This window comes from Corvus moneduloides, chromosome 3, assembly GCF_009650955.1.
Source record: "Corvus moneduloides isolate bCorMon1 chromosome 3, bCorMon1.pri, whole genome shotgun sequence".
Classification (NCBI taxonomy): domain Eukaryota; kingdom Metazoa; phylum Chordata; class Aves; order Passeriformes; family Corvidae; genus Corvus; species Corvus moneduloides.
The window spans coordinates 37341511-37368731 of record NC_045478.1 but is presented as its reverse complement, the minus strand read 5'-3'; the positions used below and the strand labels follow the sequence as shown (position 1 = coordinate 37368731).

General features: G+C 41.4%; 1 protein-coding gene across 7 annotated transcripts; it reads right to left on the bottom strand.

The window, feature by feature from the left end:
* Positions 1-1674: 1674 nt before the first annotated feature.
* MRAP2 (melanocortin 2 receptor accessory protein 2) lies at positions 1675-22568 on the bottom strand. Of its 7 annotated transcripts, none has more exons than XM_032104969.1 (7): positions 20319-22568; positions 17401-17495; positions 16584-16742; positions 13736-13840; positions 13184-13333; positions 8189-8288; positions 1675-3399 (listed from the first exon to the last, which is right to left on the bottom strand). In XM_032104969.1, exons 5-7 carry the CDS (start codon positions 13308-13310, stop codon positions 3006-3008), a joined length of 621 nt encoding a protein of 206 aa, XP_031960860.1. In that variant the 5' UTR covers positions 13311-13333; positions 13736-13840; positions 16584-16742; positions 17401-17495; positions 20319-22568; the 3' UTR covers positions 1675-3005. The 7 variants fall into 7 exon arrangements, with proteins under 7 accessions (XP_031960860.1, XP_031960862.1, XP_031960863.1 ...); XM_032104971.1 differs by having other exon boundaries at positions 17401-20423; positions 21128-22568; XM_032104972.1 differs by having other exon boundaries at positions 21128-22568.
* Between the last annotated feature and the right edge of the window lie 4653 nt (positions 22569-27221).

Sequence of the window (27221 nt, the reverse complement as noted above, 5' to 3'; positions counted from 1 at the left end):
CCTGAGGCAAAATATGTCTGTTATTCTTAAAAAGGAAAAAAAAGGAAGGACAGCTTTAAAACAGCTGCTTTTGAAGACTGCAGAACGTTTTTGCGTTTGGCTCTGCTTTAAGGCAGAGGCAGAGCAAAAATCTGAATCAGACTTGCTGCCACAGTGTCTCTGAAGTGGTGTGGGAGCTCTGCAGTGGGGACTGACAGGTTATTTTTCTAGGAAAAGCAGCATGAAGGACTTTAAATACAGAAGGGAGATAAGATGAAAAAAGTAGAACCACCATCAGGAAAGAACAGAAGCAGGAACCAAACACTTAAATAGCTTTACAGGATTAATACATGCTTCAGAGGGACATGAACAATGCAATTCAAAGGTTTTGTAAGTTAAGTTGGAATTATCTCTTGGTTATTTTATTAAGTACCTTTCATCTAGGCATCATCACCAATATCCATATACAAAATGCTTCCTTTTTCTCCCCAAAGTAGCAGTTAGGTACCCAAAGAAAAGCCACTAAGATTTAAGGTGGCAGAAGAGCAGCGTAGGCTAGCCTACAGGGAATAGCAGCATCTTCTTTTTCTAAAACCACATCTGCATTATTTTGAAACTTCTGAAACTTTTGAGATTTCTTTCCCCAAAGGGGTTGTTGAGCACTGGAACAAACTGCCCAGGGAAGCAGTGGAGTCACCATCCCTGGGGGCTCTACAACGCCATGTAGATGTGGCATGGGGGGAGGTGGTTTAGAAGGGAACTTGGCAGTGCTGAGTTAATGGTTGGACTTCATGATCCTAAAGGTCTTTGTCCAATCTAAATGATCTATGAAACATAGTTTTAAATGCCTTAAAGGCAACCTTCATTTCTCAGTTGCAGAGGAGATGGATTTCGCATAGATTTTCCCTTCCTTCATGCAGCATTTCTGTTTTCAAGCACAGCAAAGGAAAAAATAAAGTAAAAATAATAGCTCAAACATTACTGAAGGCAGCTCACTCATCCAGAAATCAGCTCTGAAAGCCCTGTTTAGTACAAGTCCCACCACGTGTTAACAAGAACAATATTGAGCTTAGAAGTCTAACCATGAGATAGCTTAACATCATTGAGGTGCCTCGGCAGGAAGTAGATGCCGCATTCAGAGACAGATTTCCCACATTTCCTAACTTTTGGAAAAGGAAAGTTCACACCTACAGCCTTCGTACTTACAGTTATGTACTTCCTGTGAAAGGAGGCCTTTTCTGCACCTGAAAAGTTGTACTGGAGATGTGCATTGCAGCCCTTGGAGCTATGCTCATTTAGAGCAGGGTTCATTTCAGTCTTCTCTGGGAACTATTTTCAGCAACAACCTGCTAGTTTTAAACAGTCTCTGCTTTGTTTTAAGTATAATCCTGTTACTTTAAACACTAGCACATCATGCAAGAATTACATTTGAAAACAAGAAATTTATCTATAAGTGGTATGTAATAAGGGCACGGGAGATAAAAACAAAGGATGTTTCCTGCACTCTTCCTACACAATTTGTATTCTTTAAATGCTCAACCCATTCACTCTTTTTCCTGTTTGTAAGGTGAAGAAGGGATGAATTAATCAGCATTTAATTGGCTGAAGGATGTATCAGCAGATCTCTAAACTCTTAACACACCTGTGTTGTATACAAAGCATGTTAATTTTAAGAAAACCCAGTGAGGCACAGTCTCTGGAATCCACTCTTTTAATTTCAGTTAAGAACTTCCTGCAGAGCATACTCAAAATCTAGCAAAGGGTTTGAACCTGGTACGTCTGCATCCTATATGCTTGCTCTAAAACCATTCAGTCACTAATTACCATCTTTTGAAGAAAGCTGAAATACAATTTTAAGTACTCTCAAAGGTTCAGAACTTTATTCCACCTCTAAAAAATAAAGGTTGAAACTACACCTATTCAAATCCTTACCAAATCTTTCACTGGGAGAACAGCTGAGGTTGCGACTCTATCCCAGCTGAGTACAAAAAGAAGATGGAGCAAGCACAGCTTAGCTACATTTTTTGGAGTTGGTCCTCTCAACAACTCAAAGCCTGCTAGCACTTCACTGGCCAATGAGTAAAGAAATGGCCATGTATAAAGCCAAAAAGCACAGGAAGGTTCAACCTATAGGCAACACATAACACCAGCTTAACATACCACCACCATTTGCATGTAGTAACTTTATTGGAAAAAGAAAAATAGGTTTTTTCTTATATCCTGTGATTTAGCTACTGAATCCTGTACTTACTAAATTGGAAATTCACATCAGCAATTAACAGGGAAAAAAAAAAAAAAAAAAGAGTCAAATCACAGCTTGTGCTGTGTGTAGGTGACTAATTCCATGTCATCATGGGGCAGCTGCTGCGGTGTCACTCTGGAGTATAATTACAGGCACCGATTTGCCTTTACTCAGCAGCAGGTGGTGATAGCATTTTGTAAACACTGCAACCAAACAATTTAATTTGCAAGGTATTCCTTCTGGAAGCTTTGTAAATTGGGTTTAACCTGCACAGAAAAGCAGTTAGGAATCAGAAATTGAAGTTAATCCCAAGCAGATATTTATTGTGCTGCTCAGCTTCAGGCATCCTGATTGGGAGTAGCAGAAACTACAGAACTTCCCCAGGGGCTGTTTATTCCTTTCTTCAGTCTTCTTTGAGATTTACACTTTTCTTGGCCAAGGAATTTTCATACACCTCCCAATGCCAGGCTCCAGCCTTCACAGTCCTTGTAAATTACTATCCTTCAGAAGCTGGTCATAAGCAGTCATTTAAAAATGAAGAACAAAACAAGAAACAAGCAAAAAAAAAAAAATCAAATAATGCTGGGCAAAAGTTTTAGACCACAGAAGGCATCATAATAAAGCATTCAGTGTCTTACTTCTTGTCTAAACTGAGTTCTATCAGTACAGCCAGTCTTACATCCAGTAAAAAGCACACGTCTGAAATACCTTCTGTCAAAAGAGTGGGAGGCCAAGAAAGGCTTCAAGCTGGACAATAACAGGAATGTTTACCTTAAAGACTTTTTCAGTCAAGGATCCGATGGGAAGATTGCATAACCAATTTGCTTTCTAAAATGATTGGTGGCTCTGAAATGAGGAGATCCTCCTCACCTAATGAAGGGTTCTGCTCAGTGTTCACAAAGTTAGGAATGTTAAATTTTGTAAGACAATGTAGGTCTTCCTCAAACACTCCACAGCTTCTGGGAACCTCCTGGAAGTGGGTATTACTCTCCGGACTTGGACCTTTCTGACTGTCTTTTGCTTTGTTCATATGGTCCACTTCATTAATATGGAAATGGAAAAGTGACTGGGATTCTTCAGCCATTTGATGAGAAAAATCTCTCTCAGACTCCAAAGGTCTCCCAAAATCCGCCACAAAGCTGTTCATACGGAATCTTTTTTCAGAAGGTTCTGCATTGCTATGGAGGGAAAAGAAAAATACAGTAAAAAATACAGTAAAAGTGGAACTATTTGAGTTCTTATCAACAAGCTTTTTTTCAGCAACCATTATGATCAGGAGAAAAGGAAACCCTACAGTTTATCTACCACAGACCTGTAAGCCAGCACTATTTATTATTTTCTGCTGAACAATTGTAAGTCTTCATTTGTCATGATAATTTTCCATGGAAATAAGTTAATGCCAGCACTCTTAAATGGCACTTCTAGTAATCAATATACTGTAATAATCACCTTACTGAACGGGTTTAGAAATACTCTTGATTTCAAGTAGTATCAAGTAGTAACAATTTTTTTAAATGGCTTGCAAGAACAGTTTGAGAGAAGTCCTTGATAGACAAAATGTTCCTGAGGCACAGCCAGCTCTGCTCTTGCTAAAGGCATTGAGTGCTTGGTTGTCCAGACATCAAACCATCTTTTCCACTGACTTCAATCAATGACATTCAGATTTCCAAATTAGGAGAGCTGGAACTAAAGACTGCTTTAAAGGCTGGAAGTCTTAACAGTCCAGGCAGCCCAGGAAGGATAGTTTAACATCTTTTTTGGCAGTTTTCTCTATAAATCTTATCTCAAACCAGCACCAATCTGCATGGACTTGTGCAAGAGCCATTTGGAGCTGAGAAAAGATTCATTCTTTGTCAGGCTGAATTTATATGCTGTAATCACAAAACACAGGTTATTTGCATCTGAAAAGCAGTGGAGGTATTCAGAGAAAGAGCAATGAAAATCTAAACATGTTCCTAGAATATGGATTTTTGTTAGGAATTAATAAACCATACTGTTTACATCTGAAGATGTAGTAAATGACACTGGAGTCAGATAATTGGACACCTAAAGGTCCACCCAGCACTTCAGAGTTTTTCAGTCTAATTGTAGTTCCTCAAGCCTGCAGTAGGAGATTAAGTGCCCACAAGCTTTTGAAAGCCTCAGATGACACCTTCAGAAATCTACCCACTAAAACTTTCAAGTTCACAGGATACCTACCATTAGTCTTTCAGGTGCAGTTAATCTTCCCTTCTTCCCTTCTTCTCAAAAGCTAATTTACTTCCATTACATGAAGGGAGCATTCTGTCCTAACATCACTTCCACTAGCCTAGAAATCAAAGCAGTTCTCTAGTTTGTCAAAACTGTATTGGCTCATTCTGCATTTCAAAGTGAACCAGGTAGAAGAATAACATTTAAATTGATGTAAGACTGACAGGTAACTAACTACTAATCTACTGTATACACAGCAGGGGGCAAACAGCCTGGAATAATTCTGAACTGAGATTTATGTATTTATAATGCAGTGAAAAGCTCCACTTTAAGTTTCATATATCGTTTGGCAAGTCTGTCCCAAGAGTTTCTAGGTAGCGTTATGTCACAGACAGTGGATGTGGCAAATAAGCACAGAAAGAAGGACAAGCACTGTAAGGCCAGGAAGAAGTTGATGCCTTTTCCTGGTCTTAAAATCAAGAGGCATACACGGTTAGAAGGGGAAAAGGGATTTTACCTTGGTATTTCTTTTAAGGATCCTTAGGTGTACACGTCCAGGTCACATGCATCGAGATGCACCCCGCCGAGTTTATCTCTGTGTCCCCCCCTCAACATTGGGTATAACATTATAGGTTTTACTAATTAGCATATCTATCAAAGATTCCCCAATGAGAGGTTCAAGTGAGCCCCCCTCCCCAAGGAACCTTCCCCTGGATGGTTCTATCTTACTTTACAGAATGTGTTCTGGAGAGGACCTTGGGGTCTGGGGCACACTGATCCCTGGCTATGAAGCTTCTAAAATGTTTAGTCTCTTAGCTTGACAAACAAGTTCAAGAATGTAGGCAAAAAGCATTAGGAATACGGAAGTTTTAAAAAGGTATAACAGGGGTATAAAAGAAAAGGCAAAAATCTTCATGGCATCAAAGTGACTGCAGAAGAAAGCTTAAAACACATCCTCTAGAGGAATAGAATTACTGCATAGGTGTGGCAAGTGCTTCATAATCCAGTGAGCTGTGAAGGAGCAAAGGCTGATCATGCAGAGGGGCACACGAGACTGGCAGTGGCCACCTAATCTTAATGGACAAATAGAAGATGCAAATAAATTTTACAGTGACCCGAATGTTGAGGATATATGATGAAGCATAATCCTATGTTCATGAGCAGGGAACACACAATCTAATATACAGTGATATTTTTGGATTGTGAAATTCACAAACACTATCTTTGTATTTTGGAGAGGAATTTTGTTTTCTTAAAACTAGAGTATAAACTTGCATAGTCTTGCTCATTACAATACTCAAGAACACCTCAGCAGGTATCTTTTCAGAACACTCAAAAAAAGTAGCCTCAAAGATCCCAGTTTTACTTAACCAAGGTCAACTGACTTCTAAAAAAAAAAAAAAATCAGTTATTTAATGTTTACTGCTTTAAGATCACATCAGCCAATATTTTGTACAGATAAGTTGCATGAACTCTTGCATTTGTTGCACAAATGAGCTCTTAAAGACATTTTCAAATGCAGAAGCAAATATAGCATGCTTTCCTCTCCTGAATGATGAACGAGAGCGTTTTTTGGACAGAAATTCAGAGATTGCCAACAGTTTTTTTTTGGTTGCACAAGCTAATATATATGCAAGCAAACAAAGGAGAAATGCAGCAGACATAATTTCTGTAGCTGATTAAATTTCTGCCTGTCCCTATCCATATCCTGACCCTTCTGGTCTGAGAACGTACCTAACTCTGAACATCTTGTGTAATTTTGAAAAGTACATCCTATCATGCCCCTTTATACTGAGCCAAGAAAAGCATACTACTAGAAAAAAATCAGACTATTCTACGTTGGATCCATCCATCTGAGCCCAGTTACACTTAATCTCTCACATTAATGGTACTTTAAAGAACAGCCAAAGAGCCTTACTGAAGTTGGAGACTTCAGAGACTTCATCCATCAATCAAGCTGGCTTTCTCCCAAGACCTTGGAATCCCATTAACATCTATTTCTAAAGGAGGTCTCAAGACAGCCCACTAATGAAATGCCAAGTCATGAAGAGTCCAGTCAGGTATAAAAATAGAAGATGCAGGCAAACCAAAACCAGTCTGCTCTGGTTTTACAGGAAGCTATTGTCCAGTTTTTATATACATGTAAAAAAGTAAGAGGACACAACTGTATTCACTGCACTTAGTGTATCCCTGGAGGATCCATGTTCAGTACTATGCACATTTCGTTACCAAATGGCAAAAAAATAGTGCTCAGATTTGTTAAAGGTGCCAACTCAGCATGCATAGCAAGTGGGCAAGCACTCAGGCACACAGCTCCCAAAGCTGCAAAGAGGTTTATAGCAAATACAGAAAGGAATAATTGGTCTCTTTCCAGCAACTAAAGAAAAATTACATTAAGGTTTAGGACAGAAGGGACTTCTGGAGGTCTCAAGCCTAATGATGAAGGCAAGGGCAACTCTGCATTCTGATGTGGATGTAGAAGTTGACCAAAGGTGGACATTTCACAAACTCTCTAGGACAATGTTCTGAGAAAATTGGTGAAAAAGGCAGAAAAAAGTGGGAGATATCAAGCAGGCCTCTGCTACCTGAAAAGAAATTTTTACAAGTGTAAAAATTTTTGACAAATAGCCATATGAAATTCTCTCTATATATGTAATTTTTACTTTTTCCCCTTTCAAATTATCCACATGGGATCCAGCCTCATGCTCAGCTAATAAATTAGGTCTTTGTGAAAAAGAGGCAGCACACCAACAATTACAGGGATTTAAAATCTGTTCGGGGGAATTGTCTGGCTACTTCTTAACAGTCTGTAGGGGAAGCAAAACTACCAGTAAGTCAGTTCTGGTAAGCTGGATTCTTTTGCCACTATTTGCTTCTTTAGGATCACAGAAGAGACTCAAGACATACATCTGACCCTGTCTCTAGAGTTGTGCTATTACAAGGAGTTTCAGAGCCACTTTACATGTGATTAAATAGCAAAGGGACTCCAGGAGGCAGAGATAGGCTGCTTTAGGAAGCGATAAGCACCAGCAATTGCCTTTTACAATCAGCTTCTCATCACTGCTACCTGCCTGCAAGCAATCTCACGCTCCAGAGAGGCTTTTTATTTCCACTTCATGGCACAGAAGCCTGAGAGGAGATGTGGGTTCAAACTTTCTCAGAGGAAGGGACACTGACAGCCTGTGTCCCATGCAAATGCAGATAGAGCATTGAGGCAAGGCATGGTCTGCACATATTTATCAGCCAGAAAGAATAAAAAATAGAGGACTTTCAAGGGACCCTGGCTTTAGAGAAATGTCGAGCTGATCTGTACTTCAGCATCTATTGCAATTTCTCAGCAGAAACTAAGACACTCTGAGACCTCGGGGGTTAAGGGAAGATTTTGCAAATACTACCCGTATCTGTCTTTTGGAGTTGAACACACAAACATTTGGAAACCAGCCAGGGTTCAGCTTCCTTAATTCAACAGCTGCACTGCATTTTATTTGTATATACTCTGTTGATATTCACACTTTCACTCCATGAAAACTTGAGCCTACCTAGAACCATCCCACCCGTTGCCAAAACAGTAATCTAAAGGCACCTGTTTGGCAGCCTACCCAAAACATCCTTTCAGAATGAAAATGCTAAAATTACTTGAAATGAAGACAGACTGCAGTGTTTCATAAGAACAGACCAGACTAAGATGAGGCTGAGCCAGTACAATGTCAGCACTGTCACTGCTTGTTTGGGGGCTGCATAGTAGGCTGCATTTCTTATTCCCGTTTTCAGACTCACTCTTGATGTGGTGCTCCTGTCTTCGTCAGCAGGGTCAGGACAAAAAACATGAAGATGACAAAAACTGCAAGACCAACCCAAAATCCAATCACAATGGAATCTGGTGGGAAAAAAAAAGAGAAAACAAGATGATCAATATTTTACTTGCACTTGCAAAAAGTTGCCTTCCACACGCAGCATGAGTGCAAACCCAAAACAATTTGCAGCTTGTTTCTGGGTGACAAAGAGAAAGGATAATCAAATTTATCTTCATGTATTTTTAAACAGAAAGCTGCCATTGAAAATCGCATTTTAAGACCAAGTTTTACTGATATCTAGAAAAACCACAGTAGATAAAAGAGGGAAGACAGTTCTCTTGGCTAGTAAAGTAAGAGGAGATCCCTATGTGATGCCAGGCCCATTTCCAAGCATTGCTGTGGAAAAAACTTCAGTGCTAGAACTAGGAAGAGAGGATTATTTATTTTCCACATAATCCTCTGTCTCTGTAGAACTGGACTCCTGCTATTTTAAGTTATTTCTGCCCCAGACCATTAAGTTTCTGGATTTAAATGGATTTCTTTGATGCAATATGTTTAGGAAGACCTTTTAGTGGCAAGACAGAGCGTTCTGCAAGAAACAAGACCACAGATAAAAAACTATTTGCTGCTTCACTAAATATCAATAACCAACAGATACAAGATGTTTTTGAATAATTTTCAATTTGGGTTTCCAACTTAAGTACAGACAGCCACAATACAATGTCAGAGGAGCGCAACAGATTTGGGCAAAAAAAGTCAACCAACCAGTTAATCAATAGAAAAACATCAGTGCAATAACCAAATATAGCAGCCATTGGGAAGAGCATGGGTTTCTACCTGTGTGCATAAACTGTACCTACTGTTTCCAGGAACTTGATTTAGAGGGGTTCAAGTGGGACAAACATATTTCCAGACAACAATCAACTGATTAGCATGGACCAAAGTTACAGAGCACCAACACACAATATCACCTGGTCCAGGACCCATCAGCACACAGGTATTTTTTCACATCATTTCAGTTAGTTATTCTTTGCTTATGCAAGTATTCAAAACTTCCACTATAGAAGTTCAAAAACATTACATACAAACGTGCAAGAGGGAAGGCTTGGTCAGGACAGGAGTCCTTTCTACCCTTAACCTCTCACACAGCCACTACCAAACCTCAGAGATCCTCACTGGCTGTAATGTGTGACCCAGTGCAGCAGGCACAGCACAGAACTGCTGAATTTCCTACAGGGCTAACTAAAGACACTGAAAAAAAAGGAATCAGCTATCCTGCCTGGTGCTTGACCCCAGCTGTTAATCATGCTCCCACTGTGAAATATCTGAATATCTTTCCATGCTGAAAGGCAGATGTGGAAACTGGTAATCAGCTCAAACCATTCTCTCTTTAGCTGCAAAGTCAAAATGCCTGCTGCAACTTGAGATTTTCTCCCTGTGAAAATACCTTATCACAATGAAGTCCCTCCATAATCCCTTTCTCAGGTAAGCTAAGGAGGTTAAGTTTCCAGTCTCCCACTGCAATATTTATTCCATCTCTCCTGTGCCATATCCTCCCCTCTCAACACCCTGTGTAAAATAACTGGAATGTGGTTTGAGCATAGGTCTCTGTGATGGAGGGGGAGGAGTTTTTTATACTCCTTTCTGCTTAAAGCATTCTGCCACGAGTTTATTTCTGTAATTCCATATATTATGTGCCCTAAATTACTTTCAGAATCATTCTGTAAGCACAGCCTGTATTAGGTGGTTCAAGATACACCTTATGGTTGACCTTCTAATACGCAATAGCTCATCCTGCTGGACTTCGTAGTACCTGCAGATTTCATCTAAGAAGAAATAATCTCTTTAAAAAATTTACCACTTAGCCATTTATAGCTACTAGTACCTTCCAATTAGTCAGACGTGCTTGGATGATATGCAGCTGCATTAACAACCAGAATGTAAAATGCGTTTAATATGACTAAAATAGACACACATAGATTATATCAATCAAGCTGAAAAACTTAACTAAAAGGAAACAAAAGAAAAAGAAAAAAAGAAAATCAAGGCTCTGATAAACTACTACTCCCCACAAAAATCACACCTGCTAGCACTGTGTGCTGAATAACAAGCCTGTTTCGTGGTTGGTTTGCTGTTCCTGCTCCCAACAGAATTCTTACGTTTACTGAGCCTAACACTACATCTTCCTTGTTTTATTGTGCCTCCTGACACACTTCCAACCCTCCACTGTATAAATTCCAACTCTCTGCTGTATTAATTACATTATTTGAATTTGTTTAAAATTCAAGCAGGTGACCTGAGTTCTCTTCAATATTTCATTTAGATCTCACTCACTTAAGTGGAAATTATTCAAACCTACTAAATTCTAAATATTTGTTTGAAATTAACAGTACATGACACAAATTTTGTTCAAAAAATACAGTATGAGGGACATTAATACTGCCCAAAGTTACAAATAGATAGTCATGGGATACTTTTACATTTTCAAGTTGCAGTTTCAGCCTTCCTTTTCTTCATAACACAGACTCATACTATCCTGGCAGCAGTTTTAACTCCTCTTATCATTCCTACCTATTTTGCCTCTCACTAACATTACTGAGGCTTCCCCATTTTCAAAGGAACAAAAAGTGATTTTGTTCTTATCTCTGCCACTTACAAGTATCTTCTGGCTATCTTTGTCTATTTGCTTTCTAAAGCTTTAATGTACAAAATATCTGGTCCCTACTTTTCCAGATTTTTTGATTTCTAGTTCCTGCCTTCACTTTTCCTCCAGCAGAACATATTTTTTGATTTTTTTTTCCCTTTTTTGCAGGCATATATTTGAAACATCACTGTGGCATCTTTTTTTTTTTTTTTTTAAGAAAACTATTTTTGTGTGGTAGATTATTTTGTCAATCCTTTTTCTCATGACTCACTTCGAATAAATGTTTCTCTGCTTTCAGAAAACAGGTTTCTGAATTCCTTTATATTTAAATCAAATCACCTAAACTGGAGTCCATTCCCTGTTGAACTCTCCAACATAAGTTACAGGCATTCATTGACACCTCTTCTTTGTAAGTATTCAAGGTCTCGCTCCTCATGTAACCCTTGTTTAATCTCCTCTCCTTCTCCTCAGTTTAGGATTTCGGAGAAGTTCATATCTGATCACATTGCCTCCACATTTCACAACAATCTCATCTCTGCTGGCAGCAGCTGGAACAAGAACACACCATGTCAAGAAATATCATCCCAGACACAACACAGACTGTTCCTTTAGTAGATTAAACTCTGCCCTCTGGGCAATGCATGTAATAACAATGAATTAAACAGAGACAACTCTAATCTATCAGTTAAAACAAAGAAACAAACAAAAACTAAAGAAAATCCACCACAACCAGAAGGGACTTCCTAGATCACTGATTCAAGTACTACTAATGACATTTTTCATCAAGTTCCATCTGAAAAGCACTTGTTACTTCTGTCCCATTCTCTAAGAGCTGTCCAGGACCTTCTGCTCTATGCACAGCACAGCCAGACAGGGAAGTTCAGCTGCCATGCTCAGCATGGCAGTCACTTCGATGGCAATCCAAGATCTGATTTGCAGCTGTGCCTTCTACAATCCAGAGGCAGCTGTCATTTATACCTTTTGTCCCATCATGCTGTTTGAGAGGCCGAGCTGAAATGAAGGTGTGTACATAACATTTCAGCTGATCTTTGCAACCAGTAATCCTTGCTATCAGGTTTGACCTCTGATTAGGTGGAAGAATAGAAGATAAATTAAAAACATGATAAAAGCTAACCCACATTTTTCAAGTGCCTATAATTTGTAAAAATACAGACAGCAATCAGCAGATTTTTTGGAGGGAAAAAAATAAAAAGCAAATTCTACTCTATTTTTTTTCAGAAGTGTTAATAACTTCAGCAAGTTTGTTCTGTCCCTTGCAGAGCCTCCCCAAAAGCTGCTGTGTAGAAGCAAGGGAGACTCAGCCTTTCTGAGCTGCTGTTTGCCAGTGCAGGCACTACTTTTTCCCAATCTGAACGCTCATCGTGACAAATGAGACAGAAAGTATGTAATCCAACCTGGACCAGTGCTCCAGCACCGGATGGAGACCCTTCCCAAAAGCTTTGAAGACTGGGGATCAAATCCTTTCACTTTGTATCTAGCTCAGAAACAAAGAAACAGGATGGCTTCTTTTCTCTTCAGCAGTGCTTGCAAGACCCATCAGGCAATTGAGTTGGTTTCTGTTTTTTCTCCCCTCTTTTATTGTTCTCGCCTCACAATCATCTCCTCTAAAAGGAAAGATCATCAAATCCGTTGTCTAGTTTTTAGAAAAATGTTGGTCCAGCTGTATTAGCTTGTCCTAGTTACATTTTCTCCCAATTCCAATCCATATTTTTCATCTCTCTGGTCCTTATCCTTCATTTGTTGCTTCTACTGTAAAACAGCTCCAGTATTAACAGAATGCTGAATTTAGCACACTCCTCCTATGAAGAAAGTACCAATGGCAAGTTTGTTCAGAAGGAGGAAATTCTTCTCTTATTTTCAAACCTAAAATTTATTTTCTATCAGCAGAACCGAACACAAGTAACACAGAACTGAACAAGTAACCACTGCCTTTTTACCATTAATAGAAACAAATACAAACAAATAGAAACAAAAACAAAGAAACACTGATTGTACGAAGCAGTCACCAGAAGCAGCAGTATATCTGAACTTGTTATTGATAATGTTTCCTGACAGTCAATTCGTCAGTATTGACAAATTTCTACCACAGCCAATAAATCCATGGTTCTCTCATGCACAAGAAGAACAGCCACCAAAAGGATACAGAATAATAAACAATAATGAAGATCTAATAAATAGAGAGATACTGCTAATTGCAGAGAATCCTAGGAATTAGGAGAGAGATCTTTTTGTACAATATTCAGTCTCAAGTGAAGAATAGAACACGTAGACAGGAAGCTCAGCCGCAATGAAGCATGTCTCTACTGAACTTACACTTATGAGCCTTCAGCCCTTCAAATGACACTGGTCCATACTCATAGTACTCATAGTCCCAGGTGTAATCCGAGTTAGACAAGGCCTGGTGGGAGGTTTTGTTAGAGATCAGCCTCAGGGCAGACATCTTGCACCTCAGCAAATACAGACCTGTGGATATGAAATGCATTAATGGAGACTACACCTAGCACTGCTTTTGGGCTTTTATTCTTTCTCATCTATTGGATCACTTCCTCGTCACTGTTCCCCAGAGCAGCCACTGCCTCATCAGACAAGGCTATCACATCCCCTCCCATTCCTTCCCCTAATTATAGACTCAGACACTGGAGCCCAGTGAAAGGCAACCAAGATGTTTAGGGAGCTGAAGCACAGGAGGCACAAGAGCCTAAGGGTTTGTTCAGCCTGGAGAAGAGACAGCTCCAGGGAGGCCTTAGTGCTGTCTACACTTAGAGGGTGCAGAGATGATGCTGGAGGTGCACAGGAAGAGGACAAGAAGCAATGGACAAAAATTGGGGAACAGGAAATTCAAATTAGATACAAGGAAAAATTTACCTGATCTAGTTGAACATGCTTTGAGTAGGAGGTTGGACCAGATGACCACCAGGGGTCCCTTCCAACCTAAATTTCTCTATGCTGATAAACGGGCTCAATATGCCACTACAGAAGGAAAATAAAACAGGAGTGATTTCGCTCAAAGACAACAAAAACTGCAAAGCAACACTGAGCATCATGAAATTACCTTGATAGATATTTCTGTCATTACCACCATTCTGTGCCAGAGCTTTGCATCTTGCAGAGTAATTTTTTCAGAATATAAGACAGTTTTATGCACACCAAAAGAAAGCACATCTCTGCACAAAACGTCTGCTACAGTAGCTGGAGTCAGGAAATCCAAATTGTAACATATTACAAAATAGTTTTCGTGAAAGTAAGCTGAGCTTTGGGTAATTTTGCATTCAATTAAAATCCAGCAGGACTGGATAAGGCGTCAAGTGCTAGAAGGGCCATAGGCAAAGAACAAAAATCAGGCACAAAATAAGAAACACTTTCACTCAGGGAATATGAACAGCATTTCAAATTTGTGAAATAGTTCTTTCTGCAACTATTTTACCATTAACAAATGCTGGCAGTAATGCCTCAAAGCAATTTTAAATAAACAGTAGGCCTGAAAAAGTAAACTTCACTCTTAGTTACAATGTTCAGAATTTTAAACATACACCAAAAAACTTAACTGGCAAGTTATAAATCTTTTAAAACAAAATGGATCTATTTTTCAACCCAAACCCATTTAGCTTTCACAATGAGCAACCTAACAGCAGCAAAGGTGAGAGGGTGGGCTGGGGAGAGAAGTGACCAACCCCATTCTTGGGACAGGATAAGAAGCTTCACCACATTACCCTCACCCTCCCTTGGCCATTCAGAAAGCCTCCAGCATGAATAAATAGCCTGAAGCACAGTAGAGAAGGAAAAAAAAACCATGACCATAAATGGACAACCCAGCTCATGGCTGAGGATGTTTCCCATCTTGTACTTCCAGCCCTTTAAGAATGAGAGAAAGACATAAGTCTAACTAAAAGTGCCTGTGTTGACAGTAAAGTTCCTCCTTGGCTTTTCCATTTCCTCAAATTAAAGAGAGAATGTCTAATTAAGCTTTAGACAGAAGTTTTCATATTTTTAATCAACTAAAGCCACTGCTGCCTCCTCTGGGAGGAAGAAGTGGCAGAGAGAAAACCCTAGGATCCCTGTCCTAGTTTGCTCCCATCTCAGCTCTGTCAGCTGTTTATGACAAGACTTGGGGTTTCATTTTGTGATTGTGCTCCAGGAGACTACATGGTGCTACACAGGGTTCCCGCCATCCTTTTCCCCCCTTCTCCTCAATGTTTTTTTGGTAACATGTCTCTTGACAACATTTATTAGTCCTGCTTAAAGGTTGTTTTTCTCTTTTATAGCTTTCCAGAGAAGCCTTTCATTTAAATAGTCCACATATGGCATCACTAATGGCCATTGTCATCTCCGTCCATTTAGTATTGCAAAAAAGAGCTGAAATCCACTTGCAGAAAACTTCAGAATGGGGTATAGGAGCCATCTGAAAAATGTTGTTTCTTCCATGTCAAGGGTTTCTTCCCACTCTCAAAGCAGATGGGATTCATTGGGCCGCATGCAGAGCTCTCTCCCAGTCTAGTCACTAGTGTCCATTTATGATTTATGGAGAGGATAGCCCCTTCCAGGACACAAGGATCTGTCCCAGTTTAGTATTAGGTTAGGATAGAAGCTCCAGCCTTTCACCACTGACTGCATGCATGTGGAGACTTGCTCTCACTGTAGACAAACCACTATCAGAGGGAGAGGTGCTAATGAAAAGATGAGTCACCAGCTCTCAGGCTAATCTGTGCTTTGAGGGACATAGAAAATATGCCTCTAAAACAACCAGTAGGGCTAAGCATAAGCACTGCTCCAAACCAACTTTCAGCTCACTTGTAAGCTTTTTCTGTCCAAATACCTCCAAAAACTCAGCCTCAAACATGCAAAAACCTTCTTTTCTACTTAAAAAGCCAGTCCAGCATGGTGGTACAAGGACCAGCATAGTGAAAGTAGTGACTATTTAGACCTTGCATCTCCTAAGGAAGAGCAAAGCAGGCTGAGCTGGCATGGTAGCAGCCTGTCAGGTGCATTTGCCTGGCCACAGCACATCATGCAGGGATTAAGGTAAGAGGTAAGCACTTCTAAGAAGGAATTCCTCCAGGAGATGCTCTCAAACACTCTTTCTGTCAGACATGGAGAGCCATGATTCATCCCACAGCTCCAAAGCTTCACAGGGAGCTCCTCTAACTGACTTTGCTGAGGCTTTTTAAGGAAGGTACAGGAGCCTTTTGAGGCAAACATGAAAGCCTCTCTATTGATTTTGATGTGTATGGATGCAGACAGGCTTTCCTCACTCCAGCTCTCTTCTTCCAGGAGTTCCAAGTAAGTCAGGAACAAAAAGCTTCATTTTGATTATTGAAGAAAGGACTGTGTTCAGTGCTGGCAACCAGAAATTTAGGCAGGTCGGTATCCTGGAAACTAAAAAGAGCAAATGCTCAGGGCCTTCTTCTGGAGCACTGGGTTGCTCCCTGCAGATAAATGTAACCAGATGTTCCCCTTGAAGACCCAACTGCAACTCCTGGAGTTGAATTATACCTTCATGAGAACTTGTTTGTAACCTATGTGAAAGTCTGTAAAGTCTCAGCTGGCCTGACAGCTGCCAGTGGCACCTGAGCAAGCTAGCTTGGCTGTTGGGTTATGTTTGCATAAAATCCATGCCCTTGAGTGGCAGCAGCAGGACATCAAACACTGTGCAGCTGGGCTATTTTCTCCAATCTGGACATCACTGATACATTGCACAAGGCTCTCAGCCACTTACCTTTCAAAATGAGTCACTGTAAAAGCAAAACTGAACGCACACCACATCTGCAACACAACTTCATGGCTTATACCACCACTGGGGCCACAAAGGCATATCTGGTTTTGTGTATGTCTGAAACTGTCCTTATAACCAGCAACAACTACCTCCGAAGGTGACCTGCATGCACAAAGAGAAAACCATGTGGATTGTTCATGCACTATTTGTTTCTGGAGCAATATGGTAGACACAAGGAGCTTGGTGAATTTTCAGTCAAGAACTACATCTGTTTTCCACATACTCCTATTCTACTTAGTGCCACAGAATCTAAGTGCTCAGTGGTCTTCTAAAAGAATAAATGATTAATCCAGTGTCCTCTTACAAACTCTGAAGATCCCAAGAGCCAGACAGGTGAAAAGAGAAGGAACATTTCAAACTGTGAGATGTCCCAGCCTAAGAAAGCTTAGCACTACACCCTGGTACATCAGCTCCATCAGCTGGGCAGTACCATCAACCCAGAAGTTGTTGGCTATGAGAAGTTAATAACTCAGGCTGTTCCCACATCTTCTAAGTCCCCATAGCAGCACCAATATTTTGCATGAGGAAAGAGGGAGCCAGCCACCCCCACATTCCTTTTTACTCCATCCCAAAGACTAGGAGGTGAAGTCAGAGAAAAAAACAAATGAAAAAAACAAGCATAAACTTATTTACTCTGCTGCACTGCATCAGCTGAAAAGCAATATGGACCCCATCTTTCTGCAGCCCTGCCACATGGCTTTGAACAAGCTGTGCCACTCCCAAGCACAGACAGGAAAGTAGTCTGCAGGAAATACTTCACCTAACGGTTCTTGCTTCTTTCTAATTCTCAATATCCTAGATGGGCAGGGTTTGAGCTCAAATTTGTGGTCTTTTCAGGGGAATACCCAATCCCACCTGCAATAAAAGAGAGGAAAGCAGACAATAAAAATCAGTTAAATTTAACAAAAAAAAAAAAAAAAAAAAAGAAGAAAAGAAAGAAAGATAGCTGAAAACTGATTTTAAAATTAAAAATCAATCATAAATGCCAACTCTGATAACTAGGTTTTTCCTTGGAGAGAAAAGAAAGTCCAGTGTTAATCATGGTCATGTTTGTTACTGATGTTCACAAACAGCATTGTCTGAGCTGTTGCACTAAAGTAACAAGAATAACATTGGATTCATCACAAAAGGAATTTATAACAAAAGAAAGGAAAAAAGCTGGTTTAGTCATTGCTTAAGCTGTGAACTAAGGATGAGAGGTTACAGTTACAGACATCTTTGCCTCATGCCACCATATTACACATCATATAATATACATTTTATTATCCTTATAACTGTGCAATGCAAAATAGACTCCAAAAACAAACTACTTATACACCCCACACCATATATATAATTTGCATACTAATTGTATAGCTACTGTTTGTACCTAGTTAAAAAGCAATGACATTATGACTTGAAAGTAAAACTTTAAAAAGGCAAAAAAGGTTTGCCAACTATTTTCCTACAGGCAATAACAATATAAGTAGACAATAATGCCCACTTAGCAGTCCAACTCAGTAGGTGCCACCTGGAAGTTAAGGCAGAAGCCAATATGAAATGACACCATACACTGACAACTGTATAGTTCTAAAAATAAATAAAGCAAATCCTACAAGAGCGCACTCACTAGCCTTGTCTGAGAAGACAGATGAGTTACACCTAACACGGTATCAAAGAAGGCCTGCATTCCTCTTAAAAAGTTTCAGGCCCACACTGACAGTAAACGGACATGGATCAGTTAGTAGGGAGCTACTGGGACTTGTTCCCAAAACACACTGAAGCTGAGCTTAACTCCAGTACCAAAAGCTTTAGATATTACAACCAGAACATACAGTCTGAAGAGACAGCATTATCTAAAAGTAATAAAGATTAGCTATAATTCCATTTATTTCTTGCATCTAGGGCAGGATTACCCAATCAGTACTGAGCCCATCTTCCTAAAAGCCAACCTCCTCTTAGATGTGCAGGTATGGCAGCTGCAAACCCAAGTTTCCTCAAGACCAACCAGACTAGAAGAAGCCCTATAAGTGAGCATTAAAGTACTGAGATTTTCAGTCCTATAATGTTATAAATGCTGACATCAATGCTATGTATACATATATTCAACACTTCCCCAAAGAAAGGCTGCTTTTCCCTCACCTATTTATAATATTGCCTATTTTAACCTTTCTCACTACAAATTTTTAACCTCTGGGGCTGATTTGTTCTAGAAAACCCTGAACTGAAAGAGCCCTGGCATATCTACTAATGAGGTAAGATTAAACTGTAAAGCAAGTTTTAGTAAATGTTTTTCTTTATTAGCTTTATTCTCACAGAAATCTCAGTGTTGAGATGAGGATGTTCTGAATTCTCTTCTAGCCCTGAAGTCTGTCATTCTGGCGCCTTATTCTGAGCAAAGAGAAAGGAAAGCTTCCTTCCTCCACTCTTACTGATCAGCACGCTGCAGGTTAACTGGAATGGCTCCATCAGAATATGACCTACCCTTAAGAGCTGCTTTTAAAACACCTTCTATTTGTGCTACCATGTAAGAACATATTAAAAAAAAAAAAAAAAAAGCAGCTTCCACAGAAGAGACAGCAGAAACATTGCCCTTTTTTTGTAACTAAAAGATGGCAATTCAATTTGAAAGCAAAAAATCCTCACTGAGAAATTATGTCAATGCATATGGTTACCTGACTAGACTGACTCAAATTGGCTGGTCTGCAAGCCATGAAGACACACTGGAAGCACAGTGTTCAGCTCAGCCAGAAAACACAACCAAATCCAAGAACAGAGGCACCCAGGTGTGTTTCAAATAACCACACCTAAACCAACCATTTGTAACAGGGGCAAGGCTGAAAGAGAGAACTACTCTTGTGTGATTGTTCCTGGGAAACTCAGCACTGATTTGCAGCTGAAATTACCTGGGCTCCCTTTGTGTCAGTGACCCGGGCCCGGCGATGCCCCGTGCCCGGCGATGCCCCGTGCCCCACAGCGGGGCTGCTGCTGCACAGGCGGCCTTACCAACCTGCAGTGTGCCAGGCTCCAGGTTTAAATGCAGGTGCTCGTAGGGTTGCACAGCCCAGAAAATGGATGAGTGTGTTCAGGCCTTGTTTCATAGCTCTGTGTCAGCTTTGCATCAGTGAAAAAGTCACCACAGAGCTGAGGCTGACAAGAAGAGTGGAAGCCAAAGACAATTTCCTCTCTCCCATTACAAAATAATTCTCTAATCTTCACACAGTGTTCATCTGGTCTGAAGCATGCTTCCCATAGCACCTCTTCACTTCTCAGTGGTTCTCCCTGCAGAAATGGTTCTGTTCCCAGCTTCTGCTGAAGCCAGAGCAAGATAAACCAGCTGGCAGGGATGAAAGAAACCCAAGCAAAATAGGTATGATAGAGCATTTATCAGAGCTACTCCCACACTTTGGTATCTCACAGCTGGGGTTTGACAATGCTATGGTGGAAAAATCTTCAGCTTGTGCTCTCACCCACACAGGGTCTGTAAGCCACAATCTCTCAGATGCAAAATAACACGTGAGCTTTTCAATTTGAATCACGTATTACATTTCCTCAGGAGCTAATAAAATAAAATTATAGAGATTTTCTTTAAAATTTCCACACCTATATGACAAATATATTCTCAACTTCTGTAGTTGTCCTACAACACAGTGCAGAAATATTGCCTTAATCGGTTCAGTGACAATTTTAAGCACTCACTGAAATGGAGCTGTTCATTCAGAGTCAAACTGGTCTGGGATTGTTTCAAACAAGAACTGAGGGATTTTTTTTCCCCATCTTCAAATCTAAGTCTTCCCTCCAGCACTGTCGAGGAAGCAAACAATTTATTGTAGTGCCTCAAATACAAATTTCTCCTCATGTAAATCAGACAGCAGTACCCAACTCACAGGCACACATCTAAATTTTCCCATTCTTATCCCTGCCATGTGTCTGTGTAACACCAGGCTATAAATAAGTAACTAGATGCCAAGAAAACATCACTAAACCTGTATAACCACAGCCCATTGCAGTGAGTACACAGAATAAAGCCTTAATTTATTTGTAATAAGATTTGCAGTATAATTTTGCCAGTAATAGCTGCTATTATAGGTTCACAGACTTTAAATTTGATTTAAATTGCTGAACAAGCTGCAAGAGTATCATCTGTGCTTCACTCTAAACCTTTTCCATCACAAAGTCTACATGGACAACCAGGGAAAGAGTAGGCAGTAAATTACTTTGTCCAGCTCTTAATATTGTGAGGTTCTTTTTCCTTAAAATAAAATAAAATTACTTGCAATAGCTTGATTTATTTTATACAAATTTGGTTGTGATTGATACAGCCAGAACATCTCATTATTTTTTACAAGAATGGAGCCAGGCCGTCCTCAGTCAGTGGAGACCTGCCATTCCCCTGGCATCTTTCCAGGCATTTACTCCTGTGGTCAAAATTGTCTTGACTCTGACTGAGAATCTGAATAGAAAGCCACAAATGGAGAAGGAAAACAACCAGAATTGGAGACTGTTACCTGATTATCTCTAAGTAGAAACCAAAACATCTGTTTGTTTCCACAGCGATTACATACATCTGCACCCCTGTGTACACAGCCTCCGGGAAGCTCAAATGAGAGGAACAAACCAAAATAGGGAGACACTCCAAGACAGAGCAGTGGGCTGGGAAACACACCTGGAAATAGAAGCACCTCAGTGCTCTCTCCAACAAGGTCCAACCAGCCCTGCTGAGGCAGTTTGAGGCAGCACTGCCACTGCTGTCCCATCTCTCTATGAGCTATGTGTGTCACAGGAGAAATGCCAAACCAGTGCTGTGTCTATGCCTCCAGTCACTGTCCAGCTTTACATGCCAAACAAGGCTATACGACAGGATGAAAAGGCAAATGTCAGGGAACAGTGACTGCTCAGAGAGAAGTTTTGCAAGCTTATCATTGAGGTGATCATTTCCAGCAAAAAAAAAAGAATGGCAGACAGCTCAGGAGAGGGACCTGAACTTACACACCAGTCACTGTCAACAGAGGCTGAGGCCAGAGGAAGAGACCACTGAGATGACAACTGTTTAAACTAGAGACTGTTAAGGGAGAAGGAAGGGAGGGAAGGGGCAGGGGGAAAGTATGAGTCAACAGGAGACTAGAAAGGGCACATGGAGAAAGGGACGAAGGCAAGACAGAACAGGAGAAGTAATCTAAGGCTGCATGGAGGAGATGTTCATCCCTTCAGTCTGAAAGCACAAAGGAAGAGAGATGTTACCTGGCGGGGAGAAAAAAAGGCAAAAAAACCCGACAACAAACACACAATAAACTTGTCGTGGCTTTCTTTTTTTCCCCGCACATTTTTTTTTGAAACATTTTTGATTCAATTGTTAAGTTCATTCAAATGCTCAGCAGTCAGTGCTTTTTAGCTGTTTTGCTTTTGAATGCAGAAGGAATCGCTCCGTTACAAATTCAGAAAGGAGACACAAGCTTTTCTACAGCTGGCATTCCCCACGTCACCCAAATAACAATGCCACTTCATGCATTTATTATTATTATTATTATTTAAAATAAAAGAAAAATTGGCGGAGCGCTTCGGATCTTAATGCTTGCGGGAGCCGCCTGGTCTCTGTTCCGAGCAGCCTCGGCCACCTGTTAACCGCAGGCTGAACTGCAGGCGCTCGGGTGTCCCCGCGCCGCCCAGCCGGGAGCACCCACCCCCGGGAAGGGACGGGCAGGGACACAGCGGGGCAGGGACACGGCGGGGCAGGGCAGGGCCGTCCCTTTCTCTCCTCCGCTCGCTCACCCCCCGCCCGCTGCGCCGGCCCCTTACCGCGCCGGGCACGTCCGCCCGGCCAGATCCCGAAGAGCCGCTTGGTCCCGGCCGAAAGGCGCAGCCCTCCCGGAACGCCCTGGCCCCGGCCAGCCGAGCCGAGCCGAGCGGAGCGGAGCCGAGCCAGCGCTGCGGGCGGGACGGAGCGGGCGGAACGCTGCGGGCTCGCTCCCCGGCAGAGCCAATGAATGAGGAGCGGGCGCGCTGCCCCGGCCCGCGGGCGGCAGGGATCGGCCGCGTGACGCTCCCGCTCCAATGGGCAGCTCCAATGGGCCGCAGGTGCGGGCAGGGCGCGGGGCCGGCGGCGGGCTCGGGTCTGGCCGTGGCCGTCGAGGGGCAGGGAGCGGCGAGCTCCAGGCAGAGCATCAGCTGGGGGCAAGCCCCGCTTGGCGCTTGCCGGCCAGGAGCTCGCACATCCCAAGGGGAAACATCGGTTTGGAGGGGGAGGGATGGCCTGTTCCCACTTGGAGGCTGAGGGGCCAGCGCACTTGCACGTGGGAAGTCATTGTGAGTGGGACCTGGTGGGGAGCAGCGAAGGTTGTTAAGAGTTGCTGTCTCAGCCGCCAGGAGGTGAAGGGCAGTGCCCTAAATCTACAGGGATTTGGCTCAGGTCTCTTGAACCATATCACAGGATGGGTCAGGTTAGAAAGGACCACAATGAGTGATGTGATCCAATATCCCTGTTAAAGCTGGGTCACTCCAGAGCACATTGCACAGGATTGCATCCAGGTGGTGCTTGAATATCTCCAGTGAGGGAGATTCCACAACATCTCTGGGTGACCTGTTCCAGTACACAGTCACCAGCACAGTAAAATTCTTCCTCATGTTCAGATGAAACTTCCTGTGCATCACTTTCTGCCTGTTGAAGAGCCTGGCTCCATCATCTTGTCACCCCCTTTAGTTGCTTATATATACTGTAATCAGTACCCATCTTCTGAATTTCCAAACCTATGAATTGTATCTTCTTAAAACAAAGAAACCTTTTGGAATATGTGATATCTGTAGCTTGCTCTGACAGACTTGCTGGGGGTTGGTAGGACATCTGGAGATCATCTAGGCCTATGAGTCAGCTACGGTGTTTTGCTCAGGACATGAGTTGGGTCTTCAGTAACTCCAAGGATGGAGACTCCAGATCCTGTCTGGGAAACCCTGATCACCCTCACTGCAAAAAAAAAAAAAAAAAAAAAAACAACCAAAAAATTCTCATGTTTAATGGAAGTGTCTATTATTCCAATTCACGTCCATTTCCTCTTGGCCTGTCACTGGACACCACTGAGAACAATCCCACTCCACCTTCCTTTACTCCCACCATCAGTCTTCATCCACATTGGTAAGAGCACCCTGAGCCTTCTCTAGGCTAAGCAATCACAGATCCCTTAGACAATTCTCATACATCACATGCCCAGGCTCTTCACCATCTTCATGGCTTCTAACTGTCTTCATGGCAACCAGATGTTGTAAGGAATGACATGGCTTAATTATTCAATCCAGTACTAGGAAACAAGTCTCAGACACCACCAATCCAAAAAGCAACCAGCCCCCTGCAGTACCCCCCCTCTAATGTTACAGTGGATCTTTGCCAGTGCTCTGACACACTGTCTTCATCTTTCTTTATAGGCAGGACCTGGGTCTTAGACAGTACTGTCCCTTTCCAGCAATGGTCATAAAAGCTACAAATACTGTCATCTTCATCTCAAAAATATAGCACTGATGCTTATGCACATTCATGATTGTAATCAGAAATGTGGATAAGCACAGTGGCAAGTCAGGAACTTCCCATCTCCTGCTATTTGCACTGCGGTTGAAAAGGCAAAATGACTCATTCTTTTGCTCATATTTCTGAGCCTTAAAAAAAAAATTAGCATTCAAATTCTCTCTAAAAGGAAGAAGCCTCATGTAGCCAGTACTCTACTTCCAACATATCTCTGCTTTGTCCTTCAAGAAAATATTTTAGAGCTTTTGTACCAAATACCAAAGAAGCCAAACAAAAACAAACCACAGACTAATTTACCAGAATTGTAGCATTTTCCCAAGATGCTAAATTTTGTTTCTAATAGTTCTTATTAGTGAAAATGCAGAATTAATGACTGTTCAGTAATAGCAATGTGGCTGAGATTGCAGCAGAAGAGGCACAATATTCTTGCCTGATGAGATGTGGAACTGCGGATGCACAACTGCAAGTGTAGTAGATAAGGGTGCTACACAATCTTTTTTCCATTCCTCCCGTCATTTAGTTTTCTGACTCTTCATGCTCATCATTACTGTCTCTTCCTCTTAATAGGGACAGCACTGGGAATTTTTAAAATGCAAAGGAATTCAGCTGAGGGAAGAGGAGAGGTAGCACAGGCATTCAGGTTGTGGCTGACCAGAATGAGGATGGAGTTCCATCTGCAGCAGCTGCCCTCTTATGGCTCGGCAGCTGCGGCGTCAGCCCCGGGTTTAGTGACACAGAGCCAGAAACTGCATTTACAATTAGAGCACAAATTCTGCAGAAATTCATTCTACCAGTCCTTCTCACTTGCCAGATCTTTAGATTTGTGTGTAGTTAGCAGCTGCTTGGGGTTTAACAGACACCTAGAAAGCAACAGCAAAGGAAAGTAAACAACCCTTCTCACTGTAGCTTAGAATTGCAAACAAACAACAACAAAACAACAACAGAAAAACATTCTTGAAAGGAACATTATTACAGAGTGAAAAGCTTTGAATTCCTTCCAGATCTGTGGTGATTCAAACAGAAAGGAAGAGAGGAGCTTTCCTGCACCACTTACGACAATTATGACTATGTTACAAGAATAAATTTGTGTGGTTGCATTTGTATGTTAATAAAAATTATATAAAGAAACAAACTTCTGAATTTTTGTCATTTTTTTCTGTACTACACTCTCAAAAAAACTTCTCAGGGTTTCAGATCTACAAACTAGCTGCCCAAGCTGAATTTCCAGTGTTGTTGATACACAATTATACTTACAAATTCAGGGTTCAAAGTTGCCAAAAATTGGTTCTGATTTTCCTTCAAACTCTGTTGAATTCCTCTGTTTGTCATGTTTTAAAAGAAACAATATTTTAGGGGAAAGCATAATTTACCTTTCAACATGAAACTAAATTAGAAGCTAAAACTAAAATGTTCATGAACGCAGAGTGAAGAAGCCACCCCTTCAGGTTAGATGCAAATCTACAGATATAAATAATTAATAAAAAGTGGATTACTCACCCACTGTGTTCATATCCTGTCGCTATTTCACAAGTGATAACTTTAAGATGGAATTAGTACTAAGTTGAGGCTGCAGAAAAGCTATGGGGAAATGGTATGTTGTGCCAGTGGAATAGCTTCTGAGGCACCCTCCTTGCCCACAGTTTGTGTTCTTTTGTCCACCTGTGGTAACCTATCTAGGTTGTCCCTGTACAGATCCTCCCATTGGTCCTTTTGGTAATGCCTTAGAACAGCATTCTTTTTCCTTTGTGTTTTGATCATAGAAAAAATTATTTTGAGTTGTCATATTACACCCTACTTTATGAAGTGTCTTGTTCCTGGAGCAGCTCCTATTTCTGTGAGGAATTGAGGGGGAAAAAATCCTCAGAGGTTTCCAGGTCAATCTTGTAAGCCACACAAGGAGGGAGGGACGGGCAGACTTCATTCCGATAAATTCCAGGTATTGTTTTCTAAATATTGTGTTGGATATGAAGCAGCTTTATTCCAACAAAACTACTCATGAGTCACAGGCATTATATCCTAGTTTATCCTGCAGATTACAGTTCTGTCATAATTTAGCAAAATAACCTGCAGTGCCTGCCAAGCCCAGCATCAGTAAGTAATAAAACAGAAATGTGCTCCATGTCACTGAGATTTGATAAGCTACATCACACAAAGCTTTATCAGAAAGTCATGTTCACCCACTGTAACTGGTAAGCCATGCCAACTGGTAGAAATCATGAGTGTGCCTTACTGCCCAAAGCTCTTCCAGGTTATGTTTGTTTTATTTTGCAGTCCAAGAAACAGGTAAACCTAATTTTGCTTTTACTGCACAGATTTTGCTGTGCTGTGTAGAAGAGCACTTCTGCAGTGGAAGACAAGGCAGTTGTGTCTTTCCATAGACTATTGGAAGGGAAGGAGGAAGCCTAAGTTCCATTCTGCCTTCAGAAATCAGGCTCAAAAGTGCTCACAGACCCCTGCACTGAAATTCAGTTGTCCTGAAGCTGTCTGTGAGGAACTGGCTGCTCTGAGACTGGACGAAAGGAAATGTTTCACTGCAAGTATTCCCAGGCCTCCTAGCAAGGGCAGCTGTCTCTGCAGCTCATCTGTTCTGTTTTCACAGATCCATATCCTTCTCTAGGCAGGAACGACCTGCCAAGCATATTAATACTGGTGTGCCTTGCAGGTATTGATGCAGATGTTTAGGTTATGATAGGCTTTACTGCACCTACTGCCCTGCTCAGTCCGTGTTCTCCTTCTTGTAGCTCAAATCATAGCTCTGATGGGCCTGTGAGTGGGCCATTCTTTCCTGCAGGGGATAAATGGGATAAATGGGATGTGTGTGCTCAGATAGCTGGAGACCACAAAAGCGGGACATCAATATGATTCCACATTCCCTTAGATACGAGAGAGAGGACATTCAGATATTCATTCTCTGGTCCTGTACAAAGGCTGTCATCTTACGCTGAACCCTTAGGGCAGGCTGTGTCCAGTCTAGCCTCAAACTTGTAGTATTTTCCTTCCTGCTGTCTCCTCCATAGTAGGGGGGGATACTGGCAGTGGGGATCACCCTCTGCCAGAAGTGTGCTTGCTTGCAGAAGATTTACAGTCACATA

Coding starts and splice junctions, on each gene's coding strand:
- MRAP2 (XM_032104969.1), bottom strand. CDS start 13,310: ATGTCTGCCCTGAGGCTGATCTCTAACAAAACCTCCCACCAGGCCTTG. Junction 8,289..13,183: donor AGGGCTGAAGGCTCATAAGT/GTAAGTTCAGTA, acceptor TTTTCCCACCAG/ATTCCATTGTGATTGGATTT. Junction 3,400..8,188: donor ACAGGAGCACCACATCAAGA/GTGAGTCTGAAA, acceptor TTCCCTCCATAG/CAATGCAGAACCTTCTGAAA.